The sequence below is a fragment of the Notamacropus eugenii genome, chromosome 5 (genome assembly GCF_028372415.1).
Source record: "Notamacropus eugenii isolate mMacEug1 chromosome 5, mMacEug1.pri_v2, whole genome shotgun sequence".
Taxonomy (NCBI): domain Eukaryota; kingdom Metazoa; phylum Chordata; class Mammalia; order Diprotodontia; family Macropodidae; genus Notamacropus; species Notamacropus eugenii.
In genome coordinates this window covers 59,325,397-59,353,277 of record NC_092876.1, presented here as the reverse complement: position 1 = coordinate 59,353,277, position 27,881 = coordinate 59,325,397, and the positions used below count along the sequence as shown (strand labels likewise).

General features: G+C 40.6%; 1 protein-coding gene and 1 long non-coding RNA gene across 3 annotated transcripts in view; one reads left to right on the top strand and one right to left on the bottom strand.

The window, feature by feature from the left end:
• Positions 1–748, bottom strand: part of MICOS10 (mitochondrial contact site and cristae organizing system subunit 10) — a 41,626-nt gene extending 40,878 nt beyond the window's left edge. The window contains exon 1 of one of the 2 annotated variants that reach the window (XM_072609114.1): positions 188–748. In XM_072609114.1, coding sequence (XP_072465215.1) covers positions 188–251 — 64 coding nt within the window. In that variant the 5' untranslated portion in view covers positions 252–748. The remainder of the gene's footprint in view (positions 1–187) is intronic. The other variant, XM_072609113.1, reaches the window with a different exon arrangement.
• Positions 481–4,901, top strand: LOC140504311 (uncharacterized). The gene is made up of 2 exons (XR_011967048.1): positions 481–722; positions 4,679–4,901. It is a non-coding gene; the product is annotated as an uncharacterized lncRNA (long non-coding RNA).
• The last annotated feature ends 22,980 nt before the right edge of the window (positions 4,902–27,881 follow it).

The following is a 27,881-nucleotide window of genomic DNA, read 5'->3' as shown; positions in this document are numbered from 1 at the left end:
ACCGGGCTGCGCTCGGGGCTGGGAGGGCGCTTGCACGTCTCCGGCAGGGCAGGGACTGTCCCAGGGCCCTTCCAGCCCCACGCAGGCCTAGCTGCAGGCCTGCAGTCCCCGCCCACAGGCCGCGCCGCCCCCGCCTCACCCGGGCCTGCGCTCGCCGCCTTCCGTCGCCCCGGCCCCGGCCCCTTACCCAGCTTCACGACAGTGTCGGCCAAGCACCGGTCCCACTTCCTGCCGAGGTCTGTATCGGACATGTTCTCTCGCTCCAGCCGCGGGCCCTCCAGCTTCAGTTTCAAGTTCAGCCTCAGCTCTCTTCACAGCCGGCCCGGGCGCCCTGACACCGGCAAAGTCTCGCGAGATGTTCGCCCTCTTCCGCTCTAAGCTGCGAAGGAGCGGTCCGGCGGACCAACTATCGCGAGATTAACCTGCTTGGCCCCGCCTCTTTCCGGATGTCCTCTTGGTTTGTCGTCAAGGTGACAGGCTGGGAGCGGGCCTGGGCTGACCTTGGAGCGTGGTTTGCAGGGAGCCCGGGGACAGGCCGGCTTGGCAGTGAGGTCCGGGACTGTTGGCCCGGGAAGCGCCCTCTGGGAGTGTGTATCCCACGTGATCGACGCTTCGCTTCGGGCAGGGAAATGACAAGCTCATTCATTCATTTCATTCACTCGTGTAAAGAGCCGCGGCTGAGCCGTCGGCCTTTTCCTGTGGGGAAGCAGCAGAGGCCAGCGGTGCGGGGCCGGGGGGCCTGAGGACTGAGGACGGGGGACGTCAGGGCCGGGGGGCCTGAGGACTGAGGACGGGGGACGTCAGGGCCGGGGGGCCTGAGGACTGAGGACGGGGGACGTCAGGGCCGGGGGGGCCTGAGGACTGAGGACGGGGGACGTCAGGGCCGGGGGGGCCTGAGGACTGAGGACGGGGGACGTCAGGGCCGGGGGGGCCTGAGGACTGAGGACGGGGGACGTCAGGGCCGGAGGGGGGGGGGGCCGAGGATGCGGGATGTCAGAGCTGGGAGAGACCTTAGAACACAGGATGTCAGAGCTGGGGGGGGGTCCTTAGAAGACAGAATGTCAGAGCTGGGAGAGACCTTAGAACACACAATGTCAGAGCTGGGAGGGCCTTAGAACACAGGATGTCAGAGCTGGGAGAGACCTTAGAACACACAATGTCAGAGCTGGGAGGGACCTTAGAACACAGGATGTCAGAGCTGGGAAGGCCCTTAGAACACAGGATGTCAGAGCTGGGAGAGACCTTAGAACACACAATGTCAGAGCTGGGAGGGCCTTAGAACACAGGATGTCAGAGCTGGGAAGGCCCTTAGAACACAGGATGTCAGAGCTGGGAGAGACCTTAGAACACAGAATGTCAGAGCTGGGGGAGTACTTAGAACACAGAATGTCAGAGCCGGGAGGGCCTTAGAACACAGGATGTCAGAGCTGGGAGAGACCTTAGAGCACACAATGTCAGAGCTGGGAGGGTCCTTAGAACACAGAATGTCAGAGCCGGGAGGGTCTTAGAACACAGAATGTCAGAGCCGGGAGGGCCTTAGAACACAGGATGTCAGAGCTGGGAGACACCTTAGAACACAGGATGTCAGAGCTGGGGGGGGGGGGGGCCTGAGGACGCGGGACGTCAGGGCTGGGAGGGCCTTAGAACACAGGATGTCAGAGCTGGGAGGGCCCTTAGAACACAGGATGTCAGAGCTGGGAGGGCCTTAGAACACAGAATGTCAGGGCTGGGAGAGACCTTAGAACACAGGATGTCAGAGCTGGGAGGGCCTTAGAACACAGAGTGTCAGAGCCGGGAGGGCCTTAGAACCCAGGATGTCAGAGCTGGGAGGGCCTTAGAACACGGGATGTCAGAGCTGGGAGAGACCTTAGAACACAGAATGTCAGAGCTGGGAGGGTCCTTAGAACCCAGGATGTCAGAGCTGGGAGGGTCCTTAGAACCCAGAGTGTCAGAGCTGGGAGGTCCTTAGAACACAGGATGTCAGAGCTGGGAGAGACCTTAGAACACACAATGTCAGAGCTGGGAGGGCCCTGAGAACACAACATGTCAGAGCTGGGAGGGCCCTGAGAACACAGGATGTCAGAGCTGGGAGGGCCTTAGGACACAGGATGTCAGAGCTGGGAGGGCCCTGAGAACACACAGAATATCAGAGCTGGGAAGGAAGCTGAAGTGCCATCCATAGAGTCCAGTGTCAGGTCTATTCTTAGAGAGTTTCCAGTTTGGCAAGACCTGGCAAAATTTTTATCACCTTTGCAATGTGATACATCATCAGAGCAGACTGGTTCTTGCATATTAGTGGAACATGTAAATAATAATTATAACACACCTCTAAAAGTCAGGTTGGTTCTCAGAATACTGTGAAATGGACATTCTTATTTTCCTCCCTGTTTTAAAAATAAGGAAATTGAAGCCAAGGAAGGCTGAACTACTCGCTCAAGATCACCCAGAATTCAAGCTCAGCTGTCTTCTAAATGCTAGTTGAGGAATCTTTCCACCATACTATGTATTCCAACAAGCTAACATTTTCAGTTTTTCTCTCCTTATATTTGCTTTGTAAATTCCCTCGACAGAGAGACCTTGCTACAATATTACCCCACAGAACTTGAAAAAGAACTACAAATTCAGAAGTTAACAACTTTATTTGAGTTAATGATGTTTGATGATGATAATGGCTGATATTAAAAATGTTAATTATCATCATCCTAAAGTGGATTATAATCCAGTTTGTCAACAAGCATTTATTAAGTACTGACTATGTGACAGGCACTTTGCTAAATTCTGGGGATACAAAGAAATGTAGAAGGGGGCCAAGTTAGTAAGTTTGGCTTTAAAAGCCAAACAGACAATTATAGATTTGATTCTGGGAATTATAGGAAATTTATTGATTCTGGGGGAGATAGATAGATCTATACTTGAGGAAGATCAATATGACAGCTGAGACTTGTGGCTATTGCTATTGTCCATGTAGGAAGTTATAAGGACCTGTGCTCAGGTGGTGGTAGTGTCAGAGGAAAGATTGTGTGTGTGTGTGTGTGTGGTATGTATGTGGTATCTGTGTGTGTTCATCCCTCATTGCCGAAGAAGACCATGCCATCAGAGAACTGATGACATGACTTGGCATTTGACTTTGTTTTGAGGGAGGGAGGGCTGTGCAGGTCACCAGCCTCACTTCTCCTCCAGAGCCATCTGAATCCAGTGACCAGATATTCATGAGATGACCCAGGATGAGGCAATTGGGGTTAAGTGACTTGCCTAAGGTCACCCAGCTAGTGAGTGTCAAGTGTCTGAGGTGAGATTTGAATTCAGGTCCTCCTGACTCCAGCACTGGTGCTCTATCTGCTGCACCACCTAGCTGCCCCCAGAGGAAGAAGGGAATATAGAGAAGAAGTTTTGTTTAGAAGATAGAAACCATTGGTCATGATGACAGATTGGATAGGGGAGGTAAGAGCAAGTGAAGCATTAAGAATGATACTTACATCTACAGACTGTGGGACCAGGAGGATGGTGGTTCCTTCAACAGTAATAGGGAAACTAGGAAGTAGGGAGAGTTTAGGGAGAAAGATAATAAGTTCCATTTTGAACATTTTGAGTAATTGGGGAAAAATAAAATCCTAAATAAATAATAAAAAAGAAATATGAGGCAAAGTTCTCAGTTGAAAGACTGGTGGGAGGAAAAAGAAGAGAAGACTGAAGGAAGGAAAAGCTGTAAGAGATTTGAGAAGGGATGAAAAGGTTGAGAAAAGTCACCATAGCAAATGGGATAGTGAGTTAATTAGAAAGGTGTAAAAAAAAAAAACCAAAAAAGATTGCCTTACAGCAGAGAGGGCCCAGTTAAGATTGTGTAATATAATCTGGAGACTCACTCCAGTCAGGTGGAGGAATAGGTCATGGGAAATGAGTGAATTGAGGAACTAGGAGATTAGGGTGTTAAGGAGTATCAATATGTATATTTAAATCTCCTTATATGAGGGCAGGAGTTGATGAGGAGAGAAAACTGAACTATGGATACTGAACTCATTGGGGAAGGAAGGGAGTCATAGAGATCCATGTGCAAGTTACCAGAATTATGGTTGGTTGGTAAATATAAACTGAATAAACCTAAAAGGAGGAGAGGTTACTACATAATGATGGAGAAGGAAAAGCCTGGAAGTGACAATGGGAGCAAGAAGTATTCCAATTCCTCACTTTGACCAGTGAGTCATGGAAATTAGTGAAAGTACAACCATGGCTGGAAAGGCTGGCTATGGAGGCTATCTTATCAAGAAGGTGCCAAGATTCACTGCGTGCCATCAGAGACAGACAGAGTAGGAGAGGAATAGATTTAAGATAAGAGCTGGTCTATTACCTACACAGTGAGTAATGACAGAGTAGGATATTGAGATTTGGATTGAGGGGGGTGGGAATGAGTGAGTAGGGAGTGGGGAATGGAAAATAGGGTAATGTGATAGCAGAGGTTTCTGAAACACTGGAATGGAGAAGATATTACAGGTTGGGAAATTGTTTATTATTGAGGAATAAGTTCAGGTATTAGTATCCTTAGGGGCTTGGCCTCAAGGTAGAGTCCTCTCAGGGTGTTGGGTAAGGTGAGCAATGTGGGGAGCTGATGGAATGCAATATTTCCCTTCTGCAAGTAAGCCAGGTCAAGCCAACAGATCTGTCTTTTCCTATTCCCCTGCAGTCATAAAGAGACCAGGTGAGGAGACTGAGACATGCTGTCCCTTGCAGTCAAGATGGTTCTCCTTATCCAGGATGTCACTACAGCATGGAGATATGAGAGTTATCATTACATTATTTGTAAGCAAATTGTGATGCAATATCCTGAGAAAAATGATTTTTGTCTTTCAAACAAACTTCCCTGGAAAGGTTACGTAATATGGCTAAATAAATTAATTTAAACTCTCTTACTGCCTGGTACCCATTCACTGTGCAATATAGTATAAGTGAGTACTTTTATATTTCTACTTCCCATTCCTTTTTTAAATTTATTTTATTTTGAACTTAAGAAATAAAACAAGCATTTCCATAATATAGTAGAATAGAAAAAAGTTTATTGTACATGAAATTGCAAATCTGTTATGTACAACTTTCTGTTCCTTTTGAAATATATAACAAAGTTATCATGTTTTCTCTTTTTTTTCTTCCCTCCCTTCTCCCTCCAGAAAAGGCTGCCATTAGACACAAATATGTAAAACCATCCTATACATACTTCTATTTATCAGTTCTTTCTCTGGATGCAGCTAGGATCTTCCTTCATGTGTCCATTGTAGTTAATTTGAGTATTTATAATAGTCAAAATGACTTATACAACCAAAGTTGTTCTTAAAATAATATTGTTGTTACTGTGTACAACATCCTCTTGATTCATTCATTTCACCCTTCATTATTTCAGGCAAGCCTATTCATGTTTTTCTAAAATCAATGAGCTTATCATTATTTGTAGCACAATGGTATTCCATCACAATCATATACCACAACTTATTTAGACATTCCCCAATTGATGGGGCATCCCTGAAATTTCCAGTTCTTTGCTACCACAAAGAGAGCTGCTATAAATATTTTAGAACATATAGGTTTTTTTCCTTTCCTCCCCATTTCTAAAGACAGTGGTAGAAACCAAGAAATATGGACAATATGAGGGAAATAACTCTGGACTATGAACTGAGATATCTAGGTTCTAGTGAGGCTACTAATATGATCTTGGACAAGTCTCAGTTTTTCCAGGTCTTACTTTCCTCATCTCTAAAATGTACAAATTAAGCAAGATGATCCCTAAGAGTCTTTGCAGTTCCATGTATTTATTTTTATAAATTATCTGTTAATAGTACAGTCATCCTTCCATAAAAAACCATTCAGCAAAGATCAGCAAAGATCTTTGAAATGAAAGAGCAAAGAAATCAAGGTGATACTATCATTGACCTAGATGAAAAAGAAATAGATTTGGCAAACAGATCACAAACCATGGAAGTATGGTGCATGACAGAGCATGATAGTAGATCTAGTTAGTCAGGTGTCTGCTGGAATTTTCTCTTTTTCAAAAGTACTGCTGCTGATAAATTTCCTTAGTGATAATTCTGTTTCATTCAACAAGCACTTACTAAGTACCTGCTGTATGCAGATCATTTTACTAGGCATTGGAGATACAAAGACAAGAATAAGAGGACCAATCAAATTGGGGCGGGAGGGAGAGGAAGAAGTTGTTCTGTCCTGCTACTCCCTCACAACTATTCCATAAAGACCTAGAAAATGCACCAAATCAAGTCTTGATCAGGAATTTCTCATGCAACTTGAGTCCGTAAGTAGAAGACTATGCAAACAAGAAAGAAGAGATGCAAGGGATAAGCAGCACTTAAACCTCATATTCATCTGGTTAAAGAAGAGTTGAGTATAAAAATACATTTCACTCAACAGGAAACCAGGAGGGAAAATGAAAATGGGAGGGAGAGAAATAAGAAGGAAAGCATAGGAAGAAATAGATAGTAAAACTATATTAGTGGGGGACCTCAATGCATGCTTTTCAGACCTAGAAAAATATAACCAAAAAAGAAGGAAGAAGTTAAGGGCCTGGATAGAATTTTAGAAATGTTAGACCTCTGATGATTTTTGAATGAGCAGAAATGAGTATACCTATTTCCTTAGCTGTTCATGGCACTTTTACAAAAATTGATCATGTATAAGGGAATAAAAACCTCATGAACAAATGCAGAAAAACAGAAATATTAAATATCTTTTATTGATCACAATAAGAAATTATATTCAATAAAAAGTCATTGAACAAATGATTAAAAATTAATTGAAGATGGAAACACCTAATGGCAAAGAATGAGTGGATCAAAGAGCAAATCAGAAATAATAAATATTTTCAGACCACTTGTCCTGCTCCAGCCCAGACCTCACAGCCATCATCTAGGAAGAAACTCTTGTGAAGAAAGGGCTAGCTATCCCTATCAAATGCCAACCAACTGCCCCGCACAGGACAGGTAAGATAGACCACCTGAAGCAATAAGGCACCCCCCAAAGGAGAGAAAGGAAGAAGCACATTCTGGGCAAATCAAGTCACTACCACCACCTTGACGACCATCTCCTCCCAGATTCTGATGGAGACAACCCAGATTCCTGAACCTGAGAGCCATAGAAATAGTAATGTTGGAGCCAAGATGGCAGAGTAGAAGGATGGACCTGCTGTAACTCTCCCACCATAGCTCATAAAATACCTGTAAAAAATGACTCTAAACAAATTCTAGAGCAGCAGAATTTGTCATTTGTAAACAGAATAAAGAGTAAATGACCAAGTAAAAGAGATTTCTAGCCCAGAAGAGCCTGGAAGGCTGACAGGAAAGGTCTATCACACCAGGCTCAAAGTGAAGGACAGCCCAGCCTTGGCAATGCTGCACAGCACAGACAGGCCTGGAGCAGGCTTCAGGGTGTGGAATCATGTATAGCAACTGTGGTTCCCAGATTTCTTAACCCACAAATGCCAAAGACAGCTTCAAAGATCAGTGAAAAAGCTCTTTTACCTGGGTGAGAAGGGAGCAGGGTCTGGCCCTAGCCCTGGCCCTAGGGTGGTGGCAGCCACTGCAGCAAAGCGTCCATTTTTGGCACCCTCTGCCTAAAGACCCTGGGGGAATTGAGCAGCTGATCTGGTTCTCAGTCCTCACTGGTAGCCCTGGGGTGAGGAGGAGTGCTGCTGGCATGAAGGAGCTAGTGAAGGTTCTGGAGAGGGAATTCTACTCGCAGATCCTGGGCAGAAAAGTTTGTGGTTGCTTTCAGACCAGAGTGCAGGCCAGGCCAGGAGAGGATTAAACTCTTCTCCCTTGATTGTGCCACCTTGGAGGAACTGAGAACTTACAGGTCCCTAAAGTATACCCTCCACTTGACAAAGGACTCAAAAGTCAAGTAACAGGCTGGAAATATGCCCAAAAAAGTGGGAAAAAATAAGACTATAGAAGGTTCCTTTCTTGGTGAGCAAGAATTTCCTTCCATCCTTTCAGATGAGAAAGAACAAAACATACCATCAGAGGAAGATGTAAAAGTCAAGGCTTCTGCGTCCAAAACCTCCCAAAAAATATGCAGTGATCTCAGGCCATGGAAGAGCTCAAAAAGGATTTTGAAAATCAAGTAAGAGAGGTGGAGGAAAAATTGGGAAGAAAAATGAGAGTGATGCAAGAAAATCATGAAAAATGAGTCAACAGCTTGCTAAAGGAGATCCAAAAAAAGGCTGAAGAAAATAATAACTTTAAAAATAGATTAGCCCAAATGCAAAAGAGGTCCAAAAAGCCAACAAGGAGAAGAATGCTTTAAAAAGCAATATTAGTCAAATGGAAAAGGAGGGTCAAAAGCTCACTGAAGAAAATAGTTCTTTAAGAATTACAATGGAGCACTAGGAAGCTAATGATTTTATGAGAAACTAAGAAATTACATAGCAAAACCAAAAGAATGAAAAAATAGCAGATAATGTGAAATATCTCATTGGAAAAACAATGGACCTGGAAAATAGATCCAGGAGAGACAATTTAAAAGTTATAGGACTACCTGAAAGCCATGTTCAAAAAAAAGAACATAGACATCATCTTTTATGAAATTATCAAGGAAAACTGCCCTGATATTCTAGAACCAGAGAGTAAAATAAATATTGAAAGAATCCACAGATCACCTCCTGAAAGAGATCCCACCCAAAAAAACTCCGAGGAATATTGTAGCCAAATTCCAAAGTTCCCAGGTCAAGGAGAAAATATTGCAAGAAGCCAGAAAGAAACAATTTGAGTACTGTGGAAATACAATCAAGACAACACAAGATCTAACAAGTTCTACATTAAGGGATCGAAGGGTTTGAAATATGATATTCCAGAAGTCAAAGGAACTAGATTAAAACCAAGAATCACATACCCAGCAAAAATATTTCAGGGAAAAAAACAGTCATTCAATGACATAGAGGACTTTCAAGTATTATTGGTGAAAAGACCAGAGCTGAAGAGGAAATTTGATTTTCAAGTACCGGAACCAAGAGAAGCATGAAAAGGTAAACAAGAAAGAGAAATCATAAGGGACGTTCTAAAGTTGAACTGTTTACATTCCTACATGTAAAGAAAATATTTGTAGCTCTTGAAACTTTTCTCAGTATTTGAATAGTCAGAAAGATTGTGTGTGTGTGTGTGTGTGTGTGTGTGTGTGTGTGTGTGTGTGTGTGTGTGTGTAGAGAGAGAGAGAGAGCACAGGGTGAGTTGAATAGGAAGGGATGATATCTTAAAAAATAAAATAAAGAGATGAGAGAGGAATACATTGGGAGAAGAAAGGGAGAAATGGAATGGGGCAAATTATCTCTCAGAAGAGGCAAGAAAAAGCTTTTTCAGTGGAGGGGAAAAGGAGAGAGGTGAGAGGGAAAAAGTGAAGCTTACTCTCATCACATTTGGCTTAAGGAAGAAATAACATGCACACTCAATTTGGTATGAAAATCTATCTTACAGAAAAATAGAGGAGAAGGGGATAAGCAGGGTGTGGGGGGATGATAGAAGGGAGGGCAAATGGGAGGAGGGAGTAATTAGAAGTAAACACTTTTGGAGAGGGACAAGGTCAAAAGAGAACAGAATAAATGGGAGGTAGGATAGAATGGAGGGAAATATAGTCAGTCTTTCACAACTTGACTATTACAGAAGTCTTTTGCATAATTACACATGTATAGCCTATATTGAATTGCTTGCCTCCTCAGTAGGGATGGGTAGGGAAGGAGGGAGGGAGAGAAGTTGAAACTCAAAGGTTTAGGAACAAATGTTGAGAATTGTTTTTGCATGCAACTTGGAAATAAGAAATACAGGTAATGAGGTATAGAAATCTATCTTGCTCTACAAGAAAACAGAGAAGATGGTGATGGAGAAGGGAGGGGTGTGATAGAAAGGAGGGCAGATTGGGGGAAGGGGCAATTAGAATGCACAGTGTCGGGATGGGGAAGGGGAGAGATGGGGAGAAAATTTGGAACTCAAAATCTTGTGGAAATGAATGTTGAAAACTAAAAATAAATTAATTAATTAAAAAAAAAGAAATAGCAATGTTTCCACCTTAGGGCCCTCAGCCATCATCCTGGAAACTCAGCCATACAGCTGCTCCTGAAGGTGCTCCAGCCACAGCTACTGAAGATCTAGAAATGAAAGTTCTTGCTACAAGAGTCCTTGGCACTGTCAAATTGTTCCACCTTGTAACCTGATATTATCTTTCTACTGGAAATGACATTAAAGAAGAGTTTGTCCTCTATCTTTTTAGACACTATAACCTAAAGACTTGGGGCTTTTCCATCTGACTGAAATCTTCTGCATGTGCTGCCTCCCCCCATTTGAATGAGAGCAGAGACATTCTTAATTTTTCTTTGTATCCCCAGCACTTTACCCAGTGCTTTGCACATAGTAAGTACTTAATAAATGCTTTATCTATTCCTTCCTTCCTTCAAATTTGAGGGATGCTACCAAAGCAGTCCTTAGGAGAAATTTTTTAGCTCTAAAAACTTTCATCAGTAAAAGAGAGAAAGAACATCTTAACAAACTGGGCACACAACAATAAAATCTAGAAAAACAACTCTTTTTAAAAGTCAATTTAACACCAGAATAGAAATCCTGAAAGTAAAAAAGAGAGATCAACTTCAGCAAAATTGCAAAATTTAAAATAAATCCATACAAATAATGGGTATTTCTGGATATTACCAAACAAAACCAAAGAGGAAAAGATAGAGGAATTCTATTTAAATAACTATAGATTGTGTAAAATATTAGTCTACATATCATGACACACACAGGAAACATATCAATACAACTACAAATCTTCTTTACACAAATAAAGACAGATCTAAGTAACTGGAGAAATATAAATTGCACATGCATAGCCTGAGGCAATATAATAAAAAATGACAATGCTACACAAATTAATTTACTTATTCAGCGTCAATCAAACTATACCAAAGAATAGAGTTAGAGTTAGAAAAAATAGCAAAATTCATACAGAGGAAGAAAAGGTCAAGACTATCATAAGAATTAATGAAAAAAATGTGAAGAGAGAAAACCTAGCAACACCAAATCTCAAATCATGCTATAAATCATCAAAATGATTTTGTATTGGTTAAGAAATAGAAAAGTCAATCAAAAAATTAAGTGTACGATAAACAGAACCAAATGAACATAATAGCCAATTTTTGATAAATCTTAAGAGCTCAGGTTTTGGGACATGAATTCATTATTTGACAAGAATTGTTGGGAAAAGGGAGGAGCCAAGATGGCAGAGTAGAAAGATTCACATATGCTAGCTCCTAACCCACAGCCCATAAAATACCAGTAAAGAAGAACTCCCAACAAAATCTGGAGCAGCAGAAGTCACAGAACAATGGAGCAGAGGAGGTTTCTGTTCCAAAGAGACCTGAAAAACTGACCCAAAAGGTCCATTGCACACCGGACCCAGAGCGGAGCCCAGCCCTGCTTTGGCCACGTGGCACTGAGAGGAGCAGATCCAAGCAGGCTTCAAGGACAGAATCTCCAATGGCCACACAGGTCTCTCCACCCACAGGCGCCAAAGGTCAGTGAGAGAGTCTTTTTGGCTCACCCAGAGAGGGGAGTGGTGTGTCCCCATAACTCAGGCCCCCTCAGGAGGCAGCAGTGGAGGCAGCAGCAGACAAGGGCTCCCAAAGCAGGCAGGATCCTGGATCCATTGTTGAAGGTCTCCCCATAAACCCCCTGAGGGAACTGAGCCTGAGAGGCGGCCCTGCCCTGACCTGAGCACCCGAACTTAATCTCACACTGAATAGCAGCCAGGCCTCTGTGAAAAGCCCTGAGGCTGGGAAGCAGCATTTGAATCTCAGCCCCCAAGCACTAGCTGGGTGGATCTGGAAGCCAGATGGGTGTGGAGAGGAAACTCAGAGGTCAAGTAACTGGCTGGGAAAATGCCCAGAAAAGGGAAAAAAAATAAGACCACAGAAGGTTACTTTCTTGGTGAACAGATATCTCCTCCCATCCTTTCAGATGAGGAAGAACAATGCTTACCATCAGGGAAAGACACAAAAGTCAAGGCTTCTGTATTCCAAACATCCAAAATAAATATTCAATGGGCTCAGGCCATGGAAGAGCTCAAAAAGGATTTTGAAAATCAAGTTAGAGATATGGAGGAAAAACTGGGAAGAGAAATGAGAGAGATGCAAGAAAAGCATGAAAAGCAGGTCAACAACTTGCTAAAGGAGACCCAAAAAAATGCTGAAGAAAATAATACCTTGAAAAATAGGCTAACTCAATTGGCAAAAGAGGTTCAAAAAGCAATGAGGAGAAGAATGCTTTCAAAAGCAGAATTAGCCAAATGGAAAAGGAGGTTCAAAAGTTCATTGAAGAAAATAGTTCTTTAAAAATTAGAATGGAACAGATGGAGGCTGATGACTTTATGAGAAACCAAGAAATTACAAAACAAAACCAAAAGAATGAAAAAATGGAAAATAATGTGAAATATCTCATTGGAAAAATAACTGACCTGGAAAATAGATCCAGGAGAGACAATTTAAAAATTATGGGACTACCTGAAAGCCATGATCAAAAAAAGAGCCTAGACATCATCTTTCATGAAATTATCAAGGAAAACTGCCCTGATATTCTAGAACCAGAGGGCAAAATAAGTATTGAAAGAATCCACTGATCACCTCCTGAAAGATATCCGAAAAGAGAAACTCTTAGGAATATTGTGGCCAAATTCCAGACTTCCCAGGTCAAGGAGAAAATATTGCAAGCAGCTAGAAAGAAACAATTCAAGTATTGTGGGAATACAATCAGGATAACACAAGATCTAGCAGCTTCTACATTAAGGGATCAAAGGGCGTGGAATATGATATTCCAGAAGTCAAAGGAACTGGAACTAAAACCAAGAATCACCTACCCAGAAAAACTGAGTAGAATACTTCAGGGCAAAAAATGGTCTTTCAATGAAACTGAGGACTTTCAAGCATTTTTGATGAAAAGACCAGAGCTGAAAAGAAAATTTGACCTTCAAACACAAGAATCAAGAGAAGCATGAAAGGGTAAACAGCAAAGAGAAGTCATAAGGGACTTAATAAATTTGATCTGTTTACATTCCTACATGGAAAGACAATATTTGTAACTCTTGAAACTTTTTTCAGTATCTGGGTCGTTGGTGGGATTACACACACACACACACAAACTCACACACAGAGAGAGACAGAGACAGACAGAGAGCACAGGATGGGATCGTATCTTAAAAAAACTAGGACTAAAACCAAGAATCACCTACCCAGCAAAACTGAGTAGAATACTTCAGGGGAAAAAATGGTCTTTCAATGAAACTGAGGATTTTCAAGCATTCTTGATGAAAAGACCAGAGCTGAAAAGAAAATTTGACTTTCAAACACAAGAATGAAGAGAAGCATGAAAGGATAAACAGCAAAGAGAAGTCATAAGGGACTTACTAAAGTTGAACTGTTTACATTCCTACATGGAAAGACAATATTTGTAACTCTTGAAACTTTTCAGTATCTGGGTATTTGGTGGGATTACACACACACACACACACACACACACATGCATGCACGCACACACACATACAGAGACAGAGAGCACAGAGTGAATTGAATAGGATGGGATCACATCTTAAAAAATGAAATTAAGCAGAGAGAGAGAAATATATTGGGAGGAGAAAGGGAGAAATGGAATGGGACAAATTATCTCTCATAAAAGAGGCAAGCAAAAGACTTTTTAGTGGAGGGAAAAAGAGGGGAGGTGAGAGAAAAATATGAAGTTTACTCATCACATTCAACTAAAGGAAGGAATAAAATGCATACTCATTTTGGTATGAAAACCTATCTTACAATACAGGAAAGTGGGGGAGAAGGGGATAAGCAGGGTGGGGGGGATGATGGAAGGGAGGACAATAGGAGGAGGGAGCAATTTAAAGTCAGCACTCTTGGGGAGGGACAGCATCAAAAGAGAGAATAAAAGCAATGGGGGGCAGTATAGGATGGAGGGAAATATAGCTAGTCTTACACAACATGACTATTATGGAAGTCATTTGTAAAACTACACAGATATGCTTGCCTTCCCAAAGGGAATGGGTGGGGAGGGGGGGATGAAGAGAAGTTGGAACTCAAAGTTTTAGGAACAACTGTTGAATACTGTTCTTGCTACTAGGAAATAAGAAATACAGGTAATGGAGTATAGAAAGTTATCTGGCCCTACAAGACAAAAGAAAAGATGGGGACAAGGGAAGGGAGGGATGATAGAAGAGAGGGCAGATTGGTGATAGGGGCAATTAGAATGCTTGGCGTTTTGGGGTGGGGGAGGGGAGAAATGGGGAGAAAATTCGGAACCCAAAATTTTGTGAAAATGAATGTTAAAAGTTAAATAAATAAATTTTAAAAAAAAGAATTGTTGGGAAAATTGCAAAGCAATCTGGAAAAAAATAGTTATGGACCAACATCTCATACTATATGCTGCAAAGGACTCCAAATGAATACACAACTTAGTTGCAAAGAGTGCTATCAAAAACACATAGGAAGAGCAGGGAAGAAATTACTTTTTTTATCCATGGATAGGGGGAAAGCTCATGACAAAACAAAGGACAGAGAAAAAAATATAAAATATGTATATAAAATATAAAATGGACACTATTCTATGAGATTAAAAAAATTTTGCAGAACAAAACTGATAAAACTAAAATTAAAAGAGAAGCAGGTAAGCAGGGAGTGGGGGTGTGTGTGGAATCTTTACAGAAAGTTTCTCTGATAAAATTCTCATTCTAAAACATATAGGGAACTGATTCAAATTTATAAAAATAACAGACACTTGCCAATTGATAAATGTTCCAAACAACATGATCACACAGTTTTCATAAGAAGAAATCCAAATTTTCCACAGTCATATGCACATTAAGGCAATTCTGAGATTTCACCTCCAACCCGTCAGGTTGGCAAAATGTCAGGAAAGGAAAATGACAAATGTTGGAGGGGCTGTAGGAAAACAGGTACATTAATGTACTGTTGGTACAAGTGTGCATTATTCCAATCCAGCCATTCAGAAAACATTAATAAGCCTATATCTCCAAGAAACCAAATAAGAAGGACTTATATTCAAAAATCTTTAGAGTACATCTTTTTGTAGTGACAAAGAATTGGGAACTAAGGAAGCACCCACCTTCAACTGGGAAATGGTTAAATAAATATAGTATATGAATATTACGGATGATTATTGTGCTGTAAGGAATAAAGGAGACAGTTTTAGAGAAATCTGAAAAGAATTCTACAAACTAATGTCAAGTGATATGAGCAGAACCAGAACAATTTGTGCAGTAGCAACAACATTATAAAGAGTACTTTGAAAAACTTAAGAGCACCAATCAAAACAACAATCAAGTGTTGAAATCCTTTGGAAATCAAATAATTCATGATGAAATCTGCTACCTAAATCCTGAAAGAGGTGATAGACTCAGAATGCATAGTGAAACCTAGTTTTTGGACATGTCCAGTGTAGAATTTTTTTTTTTGCTTGACTATTCATATATATTACAAAGGTTTTGTTTTCCTTTTTCAACATGGGAGGAAGGCAGGAGGGAGAGAAATTTTGCTCATTAAAAAATTAAATTTAAAAAATTAGTAACAATCTTGCTCTCAGGAAGTTTATATTCATACTTCAAAAGTTAAACAAATGAATAAGGGGTAATTATTTTTCTGAATCTATTTTTACCATCAAGAATGGAAATTTTACCAACCCAAATAAAGGTGGAATTTTACCAATAGGGGTGGAAATTATGGAGCCCTTGAAGGGAAGTTGTTCATACTAGAATTTTTTTTATGGAGAAAGAGATAAAATTCAAGCATAGTTTAGTGCCCTAGATTTGGGGAGACAGATCTCAAAGGGCGCAGAGATAAAATGCATAGGATCCGGTAGATTAAAATTCTACAAGGCAACTTAATTGGAAAGAGGTGAGAAGCTTAACGTTTGAAATTCTGAAGACACAAAGGTAAGCAATTCTAATGGGGAGAAGAAGAGATTGATGTGAATTGACAAGGAAGTCAGTGATTAACTCAAATTTTAAAATCACCCTTACAGATATAATTAGGTGCAAGGATAGGCAGCAGAAGGTGAATACAAAAAATGTGGCACTATCCTGTAAGAATATTGTGAGAAGCGCTAAAGCTCCAGTGAATTGAGGTTGATGGGGAAAGCTTAAGAAAACTAAAAGAACTATAGATTTTAAAAATTATTTATTTATTTATTTTAGTTTACAGCAGTCAGTTCCACAAGCTTTTGAGTTCCAAATTTTCTCCCCCTCCTTTTCCTCCCCCCTCCCCAAGATAGCATGCAATCTGTTATAGTCTCTACATATACATTCACATTAAACATATTTTCACATTAGTCATGTTGCAAAAAAGAATTATAACCAATGGAATGAACCACAAGAAAAAAACAAAACAAAACAAAAAAGAGAGAGCAAATGGTATACTTAGGTCTGCACTCAACCTCTGTAATTCTTTGGATGTGGATAATATTTTCCATCATGAACCTTTTGGAGTTGTCTTAGAACCTTGCATTGCTGGCAAGAGCCAAGTCTATCAAAGTTAATCATCGAGCAAAGTGACTGTAACCATGTACAGTCTTCTCCTGGTTCTATTTCCCTCACTCAGCATCAGTTCACATAAGTCTTTCTAGGTTTTTCTGAAGTCTATCAGCTCATCGTTTCTTATAGCATAATGGTATTTCATTATATTCATCAGCCATTCCCAAATTGATGGGTATCCCCTCAGTTTCTAAGAACTATAGATTTTTAAAGCTATGTTAGGAGAAAGAGTAGAATCAAAGAAAGGATATTGCCACTACTTAGGAAAATGGGATGATAATGAATCATGGAGAGAGACAGAACTTTTCAACATTTATTTTGCTTCTATTTTCTTAGCCAAGAGGATGATTTTTGTACTGAAAAAAAGGAAAAATAAGGAACTAATTGAGAGTTGCTTCATAAGAAAGTAAATATAGGATGGGAAGGATCTGTTGCACAGGTTGGAGGAGCACAGTGTGCACAGGCTGAACCAGCCCAGTCCCGGCCATGGCAGGGCTGAGCAGGAAGTCCCAGGTGATCTGAAACTGTGATGTACTGGGGATTCTCAAATATATCATCTCAAGGGAGGAGTCCACTGGAACTGAGGGAGAGAGAAGCGCAGAAGCTCAGAACCAGATAATTGCAGCAGCTGCTCCTGAGAATACGTCAGCAGATTAAATGTTTATAAATCACCTACTTGAACTTCCAGAAGCCAGGATGGCAGAGTGATTGGTAATTGCTATCTCCCTTCCCTTGTTGACCTTGAAGAGCCCAGAGAATATTTCCCCAGGAAAAATCCTGGAACAGTAGGATCAACCAAAGGGGTAAACAGTCTCAGCCCTCAAGGCTAAGAAAATTGATACAGAGGGTCCCTCTTGCTGTGGCTGAAGGGGACCAGTGCAGGACTGGAACTGTCCCAGACAGCTCCACCTCAAGAAACCAGGAGGAGATTTTGAGCCCCAGTAGGGTCGAGCCCACAACTGCCAACACTAAGATCCCAGGTATTCCTCAGCACCCCAGGGGCATGGAGAAGACACTAGCCCAGATGAGTTCACCAACTTCTGAGCTTGCCTATGCTCTAGCTCAGCAGAGGAGACCTCCTGCGGCCAGACCACCCTTCCCCCACACTTAATGCAGCTAGCTCCAGGGTAACTCAGGGAAACCCAGAAGGACTTCATCTGGCCTCTGCTTTCCAGCATCAGCCAGCTCAGCACCAGGTAAGCTGCAGCATTTTAGCTTCTAGCTGAAATAACCAGAGGCCACAACACACAAAGCCTCAAGTTCTAGCCATAAAAATTGTGGAACAGAGCCCCCCTGTGCCCCAGAAGCAGAGATCTACTCTAAAAATCAAGAAAAGGGTGATCATCATGAGTAAGAAGCAAAGCAGAAAAGAAAAGACCATAGAATCTTTCTATGGGGTCAAAGCCCAAAACTCAAATACCAAAGAGGATGGCATTGAGACTGTACTCCTATCTGAAACTTCAGAAGGGAATATGAACTGGTCTTAAGCCCAAAGAGCATTCTTGGAAGAGCTTAGAAAGGATTTTAAAAGCCAAATTAGAGAAATATAAGAAAAACTGGCCAAAGATTTTAAAAATATGAAAAAAGAAATCACAGAAGAATTTAAAAGGAAAATTGGACAAATGGAAAAGGAAGTACAAAACCTACCTAGAGAAAATAATTCCTTAATAGGAACAATTAGACAGATAGAGAAGGAGATGCAAAAGTTAACCGAAGAGAACAATTTGATAAAAATTCAAATCGGGCAAGTAGAAGCTAATGACTCTATGAGACATCAAGAATCAGTCAACATAATCTAAAGAATGAAAAGATAGAAGAAAATGTAAAATATCTAATACAAAAAAAAGTAGATATAAGAAGAGCACACCTAAACCCCAATGATGACATTAAATCACCAGTCCTGGAGGAAATACATCCCTGAATGCTGAAAGAATTGCCAGAAGGGATTTCTAAATCACTTAGTAATCTTCAAAAGATCATTGAAAATGGCATAGATACTGCAGGATTAGAGAAGAACAAATGTTCTGAGTTTTACAAAATATTTCATGGAGAACTCGCATGGGGAAGGCAATCACATGGTGGATAGAAGAAGCGATACAAGGACATTCTCAAGGTGTCTCTCAAGAACTTTGGATTTGATTGCTGGATATGGGAGACACTGGCACAGGACCATTCAGCATGGTGTGCCCACTTCAGAAAAGGTGCTGTGCTCTGTGTGCAAAGCAGAATTGAAATAGCACAAAGTAAACATAAGATGTGCAAATTTGAAGTAACGAACCCCAAATGTTCACACGGACTATCTGTACCCAATCTGTGGTAGAGCATTCCAAGCTCCTATTGGTCTGATCAGCCACAGTCGTACACACTGAAACCTCACTTTATCATGGTGATGTCATTTTGGTCCTCTTCAAGAATGAAGGACAACAACCAACCAACCAACCAAACCAACCAATAGTTTTCTAACTAGCATAGCAGATATGCCCTCTGGAGTTATTATCCCACTCCTGCTTTCATTGACAATTTAGGTCCCCAAAACACTGATACAACAGAAGCCCTCAAAGCTATGGGGGTAGCCCTGGGAAGTTGGGAAAGGGGGGTTTCTAATGATAGATAACAATAGATCATGAGCTCCTATTGGAGTGCTTCATATTTCACATAGTGATCTCATTAGCTCTTCGGGATTCAATTATCATCTCTATGTTAATAACTCTCAAATCTTTTTATCTATACTTAACCTCTGCAAATAGCTCTAGTCTCTCATCTCCAACTTCCTATTAGACTTTTCCAACTGGATGTCCCATGACCACCTTAAAGTCAGTAGTCCAAAACTGATCTTATTATCTTTCCTTCCAAACCTTCCCCTCTTTCTTACTTCCCTATTACTCTTGAAGGCACTACCATCTTTCCAGTCACCCAAGCCCACAACCTAGCTCCATCCTTGACTCTCATCCCCTTTATTTAAGTTGTTGCCAAAGCCGATCTTCTTTGCAACATCTCTCACTTACGCTTCCTTCTCTTCCCTGATGCCGCCTCTTGGTGCAGAAACTCATCGTCTCACACCAGGATCATTGCAATAGCTTACTGTTTGGTCTCTCTGCCTCAAGTCTCTCCCCACTCCAGTCCTTCCTCCACTCAGTCAAAATGGTCTTTCCAAATCTCAGGTCTAACTATGCCAGCCCTTTACTCCAATAAACTCCTTATAACCTGATCAACTATGATAGACTTAGCTCCAAGACAATTCTAAAAGACTTACGATGCAAAGCAATATCCACATCCGAAGAAAGAACTATGGAGTCTGAATGCAGATTGAAGCATGGTATTTTCACTTTTTTTCTTTCTCATGGTTTTTCCCTTTTATTCTGATTACTTTTTCACAGCAAGGCTAATGTGGAAATATGTTTAACCTGATTGTACATGTATAACCCAAATGAGATTGTTTGCTGTCTTGGGGAGGGAGAAAAATTTGGAACTTAAAATCTTACAAAAATGAATGCTGAAAACTATTTTCACATGTAATTGAAAAAAATAAAATACTATTAACTGCAAAAAATAAGCTCCCTCCCACCTATCACATAGATGAAATATCAAATACTCCATTTTGTATTCACAGCCCTTCATAAGCTGAACCTTTCTAGTCTTCTTGTACCTTATACCTCCCCCTGATCAGTACCGTGTGATACAGAGACACTGGTCCCCTTTCTGTTCCTCACATGAGATGTTCTATCTCCCAGATTAAATCTCTCCCCAACAAATTTAGTAGCTGTGTGATCCTGGGTAAGTCATTTAATATCTCTTGGTTTCAGTTTCTCATTCATAAAATGAAGAGGTTGGACCAAATCTTTGACTAGATAACCTTTGAAGTTCCTTCCAGCACTAAGTCTGTGATCCCATGTCCTTCTGTTTTTACCCAACAGTAAAGGGGTGACTGAAAAGGGAGTTTCTCAGTTCTCCCCGTTCCTAAAGCATGAATTTGTTGGTCCTTCTAATTCCTAGAGCAAATAAGGGCCTTGAGCAATCCTTCCAGCAGAGGGCAGTAATGCCCATGTACACTGACCTGCACCTTATAACCTCTGGCTCCCCAGAGGACTATGATGTGTAAATCACAAGACCAGCACCAAGAGAAGTCCAAAGGTGTTTGTTTTGAAATCTCATGTCGCTCTATATTCACCATGTCCAGAGTTGTCCAGGATTCCTTGTGGCGATGATGGAATGCATATTCATGAGAGTCCATCTTTGTTATTCACCTTCTTACCATGTTGAGTCTCTGGAAAATGGTACTGCTTTGATCCTTCCCTCTTCCTCATCACCACTCCCATCCAATCAGTTGTCACATTTTGTCAATTCTATCTCCAAAATATCTCTCACATCCATCTATTTCTCTCCACTCACATGGCTACTACCCAAGTTCAAGACTTCGTCACCTCCTCCTTAGACTATTGTCTCTTAGTTGGACTTCCAGTTTCCAGTCCCTTCACTTCCTGATCCATTTTCTACAAACTTAAAAAAAATCCTCCTAAAATGCACATCTGGCTACGTCACTTGCCTACAGAAGAATCTCCAATAACTCTACTGATTCTAAGATAAAACACAGATTGCTCAGAATGGTCTTTAAAGTCTTTCCAAATCTGACTTCAACCCACCTTTTCAGGATTATTATACATAATTCCCTTGCCCACTCTACGCCTTTACCAAATTGGTTTATCTGATGTTTCTCGCTCTTGACATGCCATCTCCCACTCCCATGTCTTTACAAAGATTGTCTCCCATATTCCTTTTCCCCTCCAGCTATTAGCATGCCTCACTTCCCTTAAGGCTCAGCTCATGAGCTGCTTCCAGGATAAGCCTTTTCTATGATGCCATAGAATACTGGATTTAGAATAAGAGATCATAGATTCAAATCCTAACCTTGTCCCTGTTTGTGTGGAGATTGGCAAGTCATTTCACCTTTCTAAGACTCTGTTTTCACATCAATAAAATGAAAGTGAAGGACTAGTTGACATTTATATTCTCTTCTGCCTCTAAATATATGATCTTCTTAGTTGTTAATTTTCTCTTCTTCTATGATGTTTCCCCTTCTTTCCTTTTTGATTGACTACTGAGAAGAAACTAGAAGTGCATTCAAAAGACTTTCATAGGGTCAACTCTACTTTTTCCTGCCTGGGTACATTTAATGAGGAGCCAAGGTCTGCTGTAAGCCTCCAGGTAGAGAGAGAGTCAGTGGTCTATATCCCCCTACCTGGAGTTTAGATGAAACCATGTTTCTTCTGTTGCTTTCATTTCTGTAATGTTTAGTTCTTCCTGCTTTAGGCAAAGGAGTATTGGAGACAGAATGAATTAGACTGCAGGCTTGTGAGCCTCCAGAGGTGGAGAGGATACCAAGTGTCTAGAGATAAGACACTTGCAAGCCTAGTGAAGAATGAGGACCCAAATAACCTGATTACCTAGCCCAACAGTGGCTCAGCACAAGAAGCTGGTTTCAGTAAACAAGGAAGCATCCTCTTTCATTGACCCTGCTATAATCAGAATTGAACTTGGTGGGGCAAATGCTTTGTAACAACCACTTTACAATCGTGCCTAGTCTCCCCAGGCACAGAAGAGGTATAGAGGAGAATGCATCCCTAGCTTAGGGAGATATATTTCTACTTCTGATCTAGATATATCTTTATATCTACATATGTGTATATGGGCATATATGTATATATACATATATACACACAGAGAGACACATATACACACATATGAATTACTGTGGGAGTCTATGGAGAACCCTACCATAGGAAATATACACACACAAACATATACATATCTATATATAAAAATAAACACATTTGTGTCTTTGTGTGTTCCAAGGGGCTGTAACATATGTTATATAAATATATATTATATGACACACATTTATGTGTTCTAGGGAACTATACCACAAACATATGAACATACCTGTTATATATTATATAAGATACATAACATATATGTGTATGTTCATTTGTTACAGTTCGCTAGGAGAATATAAGCTTGGAGACTAGGATTATTTTTCATTTTGTCTTTGTATTCCAAAGCACAGTGCCTTTTGCAAGGTAGGAATATTTGCTGGATTAGATTTCCCCTCAAAGATCTGTGACACACTTTCCCACCAGTACTCGAGTTCAGGGAAAAGTAGCCTTGAGCTGACAGCACATGTTTCAAGGGGATAATCATAGCTTCTGGAAATTCTTTTGTTGATGTCCTCAAGTTATGTCCCTTTGGGGTGGTGTAGCTTTTCTGCTGGACTTCTCTAGTAGAGCCCTGAATCCACCCTTCCTCACAATATCCAGCTGCTGCTGTCCCAAAGACAGTTAGGACACTGATGAAAAATCCTAATACTCCAACCAATCTCAAAGCAGCTTAGAGCCTTCTTCCCACAAGAACATTATAGCTTAGCTTATTCAGTGACTAGGTCTGGATTGGCTTGGGTTTCTCCATTTTGGAAGAGCTTAAGTAATAAACTTTTAATAAAAATCTCCTTGGCTTGTTTTGAGCCACCAGCTGGACAAAGCTTGGCAATTCACACATAGAAAAGGTTCTTTTCTTTAACCTTCTGTCCCAGGGTGACCATAGCCCATAATGACTGTGGCTCAATTTCTTCTATTTTTTTCTCTAAACTCTCTCTCTGTCTCTCTGTCTCTCTCTCTCTCTGTCTCTCTCTCTCTCTGTCTCTCTCTCTCTGTCTCTCTCTCACTCACACACACACACACACACACGCACACACACTGAACAATGTGTTAGAGAAACCAATTTTTTGTGATAACACATGTGAATTACAGGAAGCAAACAAAAATTAATCTCTCCCTTAAGAGAAAAGAAGGGGCAGAAGGGAAAAGATTAGAAAAGTCATAACTGTTGCCATTCTAAACAGTGCACTGGTTATGGCTCCATGCACCCAGTTCTGCTCAGCATTCTTCAGGCTCAGTGTCTGTTATCTGGTTGGTTTAGCATCCTTTCATAGCATGGTGTTCCCAGCCTTGCTTCAAGCATAAGTACTAAGGGGGAGGCATGTGCCTCCAGATCACTGAGGAACACTCTGTACTGCATTAGCAACACACTTCATACTTCCAAGGCTTTTTGTTATCACCTTCTATGTGCTTAGATTTTTTTTAAACATCTCTTCCTAACTTAAGACCTTTCCTGCTTTTCCCTTGGGGAGAGAAGAGATTGAGTTTTCAGTCAAGTGGATAAGCATAGGTTAACCCTTCTCTTGGTTACATCAGGTAGTAATTTTATTCTCTTCAGTGACAGTATGACCTTTGGAAGTTCATTCAATTTCTCTGCTCTTTAATTTCTTTACATATGGAAAGGGGGTAATCAAAATGGTCATGTCTTACTTAACAGATGATTATGTTGTGAAGATCTGTGACATATTCATCTTCCCTCTTTTCCATCTGTCTTGCACACTGTGATTCTGACTGTAAGGGCACTGCTGCATTGTGTTGGCTATAACATTCCTTTTAATATCTCAAGAGGAATATGACAACTATGATAGGACAAGGAGTTGGGAATCAAACGCTAATCTCCATGTTGTGGGAGGCAGGGGGAGCACATGCAACTATTCTTCTCCTTAAACATTCTTCTTCTTAAACTCCTTAAACTTGGCACTATGAAAGTCATGTAGTGATACACCCATTCCAGCTCCACTGATAGATAAAAGACATCAAAACCCTGTACTACTAGAGTTGTGAGATGTCTTAGCCATATGAGTGTTTCACTACCATTACACCCTAAGTTTATGCCCATTCTTTTCACAGATGCTGTATTTATTTGTGAGAGAATAAGGTCTAGGCTCAGGGGGAAGTAGAGACAGAATATTGAATAGTTACTCTGTTTGCTATGTCTTTCTAGTAAATCCCTTTGCTTAAAGCTAATTGTGTCTATTGACATGATTTTAAGTGGGCAGAACACTGGTGGGGGCTCATAAACTATAGTTTTGCAATTCAATTCCACAGGGTTACCCCTAGAACCTAAGGTAGAAGTCATCTTTCAAGGAGCCAAAACCATCAGTGTGAATGCAAGTTGGGAAAGTGACCAAAAGGAGTTTTTAGATGGGGGAGAACACTAACAACTATGGGGAGAAGTGGAATCAAGAAAAACTTCATACAGGAGGTGATACTTGAACTGCACTTTGGAGAGAGCTATAAGGATTCCAAAATGAAAAGATAAAGAAACCATGCATTCCAGATATGGGAGACCACTTGGGCAAACCTATGGAGTTAGGAGATGTGATATAATATGCAGGAAGCTACAAGGAGCCCAGTTTAGCTAGAACATAGAATATGCAAGGGGGAATAAGATGAAATTAGTTTGAAAAGACAGGTCAGAACCAGACTATGAAAGGCTTTGAATGCCAGAAGAGTTTGTATTTTATCGTAAATGTAATAGGAAGCTACTGAATGTTACTTTGTATTAATGTATTTATTTTGTGTGTGTGAATATATGTATATTATATATACTTATATGTATTTTTTGTACCAGTCAACAAAACAAATCAAAATTTTTAAATGGTCTTCAGCCCTGCACACTCTCCTTCTATTTCTACAGTGATGGCATAGTGGAAGAGGGGCAATAAAGGGGGCAAAAGGATCAACTGTGGAAGATATTAAAAAGGGTGAAAATGATGATGGGTGGAAGTAGCAAAAAGCAGATTTTACTTCAAACGAAGAAAAAACTTCTAACAATCAGAAGTGTCCCAAATTGGAGGTGGCTACCTAATGAGGAAGTGGGTGCCTGGTGGCTAGATGGTCACTTGGGAAATTTAGATGGGGCTTCCAAAACCCTCTCTGTCACTTCATCTTGTTTTCCAGCTTCCTGGAAGAAGCATTACCTGACACAGGTCCTGTGGGGACAAATCCAGATCAGATGACTAGGGAGGATGGGCACAGATTTTTCTAGGAGCAGTAGTACAGAAAACTTGGTGAACAAGAATGACAGGGGAAATTTGTCTTCTCTCTTTTTCATTCAGTTCCTCACCTCTTCGTATACCCATTTCTCTCTCACTCTACCTCTATCCCTGCTAAGCAAAGCAATGCAGTTCTCAGTCACCTCAACCCTGATAATAAGTTAGGTTATTATTGTTTCTTATTTTACAGATGAGGAAGGTGAGGCATAAAGAGGTTCATCCAAAATCAGACTAAGAGGGCAAATGTCAAGGTCATCAAAGACAAAACTTACTCAAATTCTATATGGTATTTCCATATACTGCTTTTCACCTGTATAGGAAATAGTCTGGGGCGGAGCAAGAAGATAGAGAGAGGCTCTTCCCTGCAAAGTCAGATGGTCCTGAGGCCTGGTGTATAACTCACCTTTTCCCAACAAAGCTCCCAAAGGCCAGGTCTAGAGAAAGTACTAGGAGGCTCTCAATTTTTTATCTGACAATCCAGCTATCTTCAGACACTTCAACTCAACCAATGTCAGTTTCCAACTCCTTGGCCATTCTGAAGTAGTAGGCCAGGAAAAGGTTCTCACTGTTATCTGACTCCTCCATTTCTTTGGTTCCCCTATCTGTTCACTCCCCCCACTCTTATCTTCATCCTCTGTCTGTTCTTCCATAATTCTGACCCACAGATGCTTCTGATTCATCTGGAGGATGAGATCTCTCACCATGGGTTCCTCACCTCTTTGGCAATATTTGAATGTTGTCCTGAGTTTCTAGCTTAGGTAGAGCAGGCTTCTTTCTATCTTCTATCATGGTGTTGAATTTAGTGATCATGAACTCAGACACATAGTTCTTTACCTCAATCAGTTCCAGTTTGGCATTTGGGGCAAAATAGTCTTTCACTGACTTATTTGCCAAAAGGCTAAAGATACTTGCCAAAGACAACACTGGGCTAGAATATGAACTCATTTATATAATTTTACAAAGAGGCAAGAAGTAAAATTATGAACAGTAATATTGTTTCATAAAGTAGAGAGAGGCAGTGGGGGAAAAACCAATTTGAAGGAAGCTTGATAATTAATGAGTTAAGGAAAGTCATCATACAATCAATCATTCAAGGATGAAAATGGGAGGATAAGAAATGGAAGAAAAATGGAAAAAACTTTTAACAAACTGTTTTTTTCATCAAGGATAGTAGTACCACCACACTTGGACCCTAACATCTGTTTCAGGTATTCTTTTAGGGGAGGTATAAATGACACTAATGAGAACAAAAATGGGAAAAGCAATCAGATTAGACCAAGTATATTTAGAGAAGGTCCATGCTGGATGCAATACAATTATGAAGGCTCAAAGGAAATGACATACAATGTATTTAAAGGAGAGGAAAATACCAAAGATACAGAGGAAAATATTAGAACTTATTAATACTATAAAAAAGGTGATCAAAAGAATGTCGATAACTACCTACCTCTATGCCTTCTTAACAACCTTTATGAGAATTGTCCACACACAAATCAAGGGCATAAGTGAGAAGGGTATTTATAAGGGCAAAGTAGGTTTCTGCAAGAGCTATTTAAAAATGAACCATATATTTTCCACTTCACAGTTAACTGAAAAATGTAGAGAATATGAGCTCTAGTGCTTATTATTCACTGATTACAGAAAAGCGTTTGAATCAGTAGAACAGAAGACTTCTAGGTTTTTTTTTTTTCCAACAAGGCACCTCCTAAACAGACCTCAAGCTCATCTAAGATTCCCTTAGAAGACGTAACAACAGGAAAAAAAACGTGTTCAGTAGGTTTCTGATAAGCATCAGGTGAGACATAAAACAGGAAGATTTATGCTCACCAAAAGTATTCCCCACAATGATGGAGGATTTTCAGTTCAGATTTCAGGATGAAGAGAGAATTCTTGTAGATGTGTAGGTCATCCAGATGCTACTATTTGCTGATGACATTTTCCTGATTGCGTAAAACCCTAGAATATACCAGAGCTTTCTTGAAAAAATCTGCCTCTCCCCTCCCCTTTCTCCCAGTACATCTTTTTTTTCTCACCCTTTAATTTTGGTTTTTTTGAATATATAATCCCATCAAAGTCAATTCACACTCATGCCCTCTGCCTATATGTACTCTTTCTAACTTCCCTTATAATGATATATAGTTCTTGGGAGTTACAAATATCTTCCCATGTAGGAATGTAAATAGCTTAACCTTATTGAATCCCTTATGATTTCTCTTTCCTGTTTATCTTTTCATACTTCTTTTGAGTCTCATATTTGGGAGTCAAATTTTCTATTCAACTCTGGTCTTTTTATCAGAAGTGCTTAGAAGTCTTCTATTTCATTAAATATCCATTTTTCCTCCCTGAAGGATTGTATTCAGTTTTGCTTGGTAGTTGATTC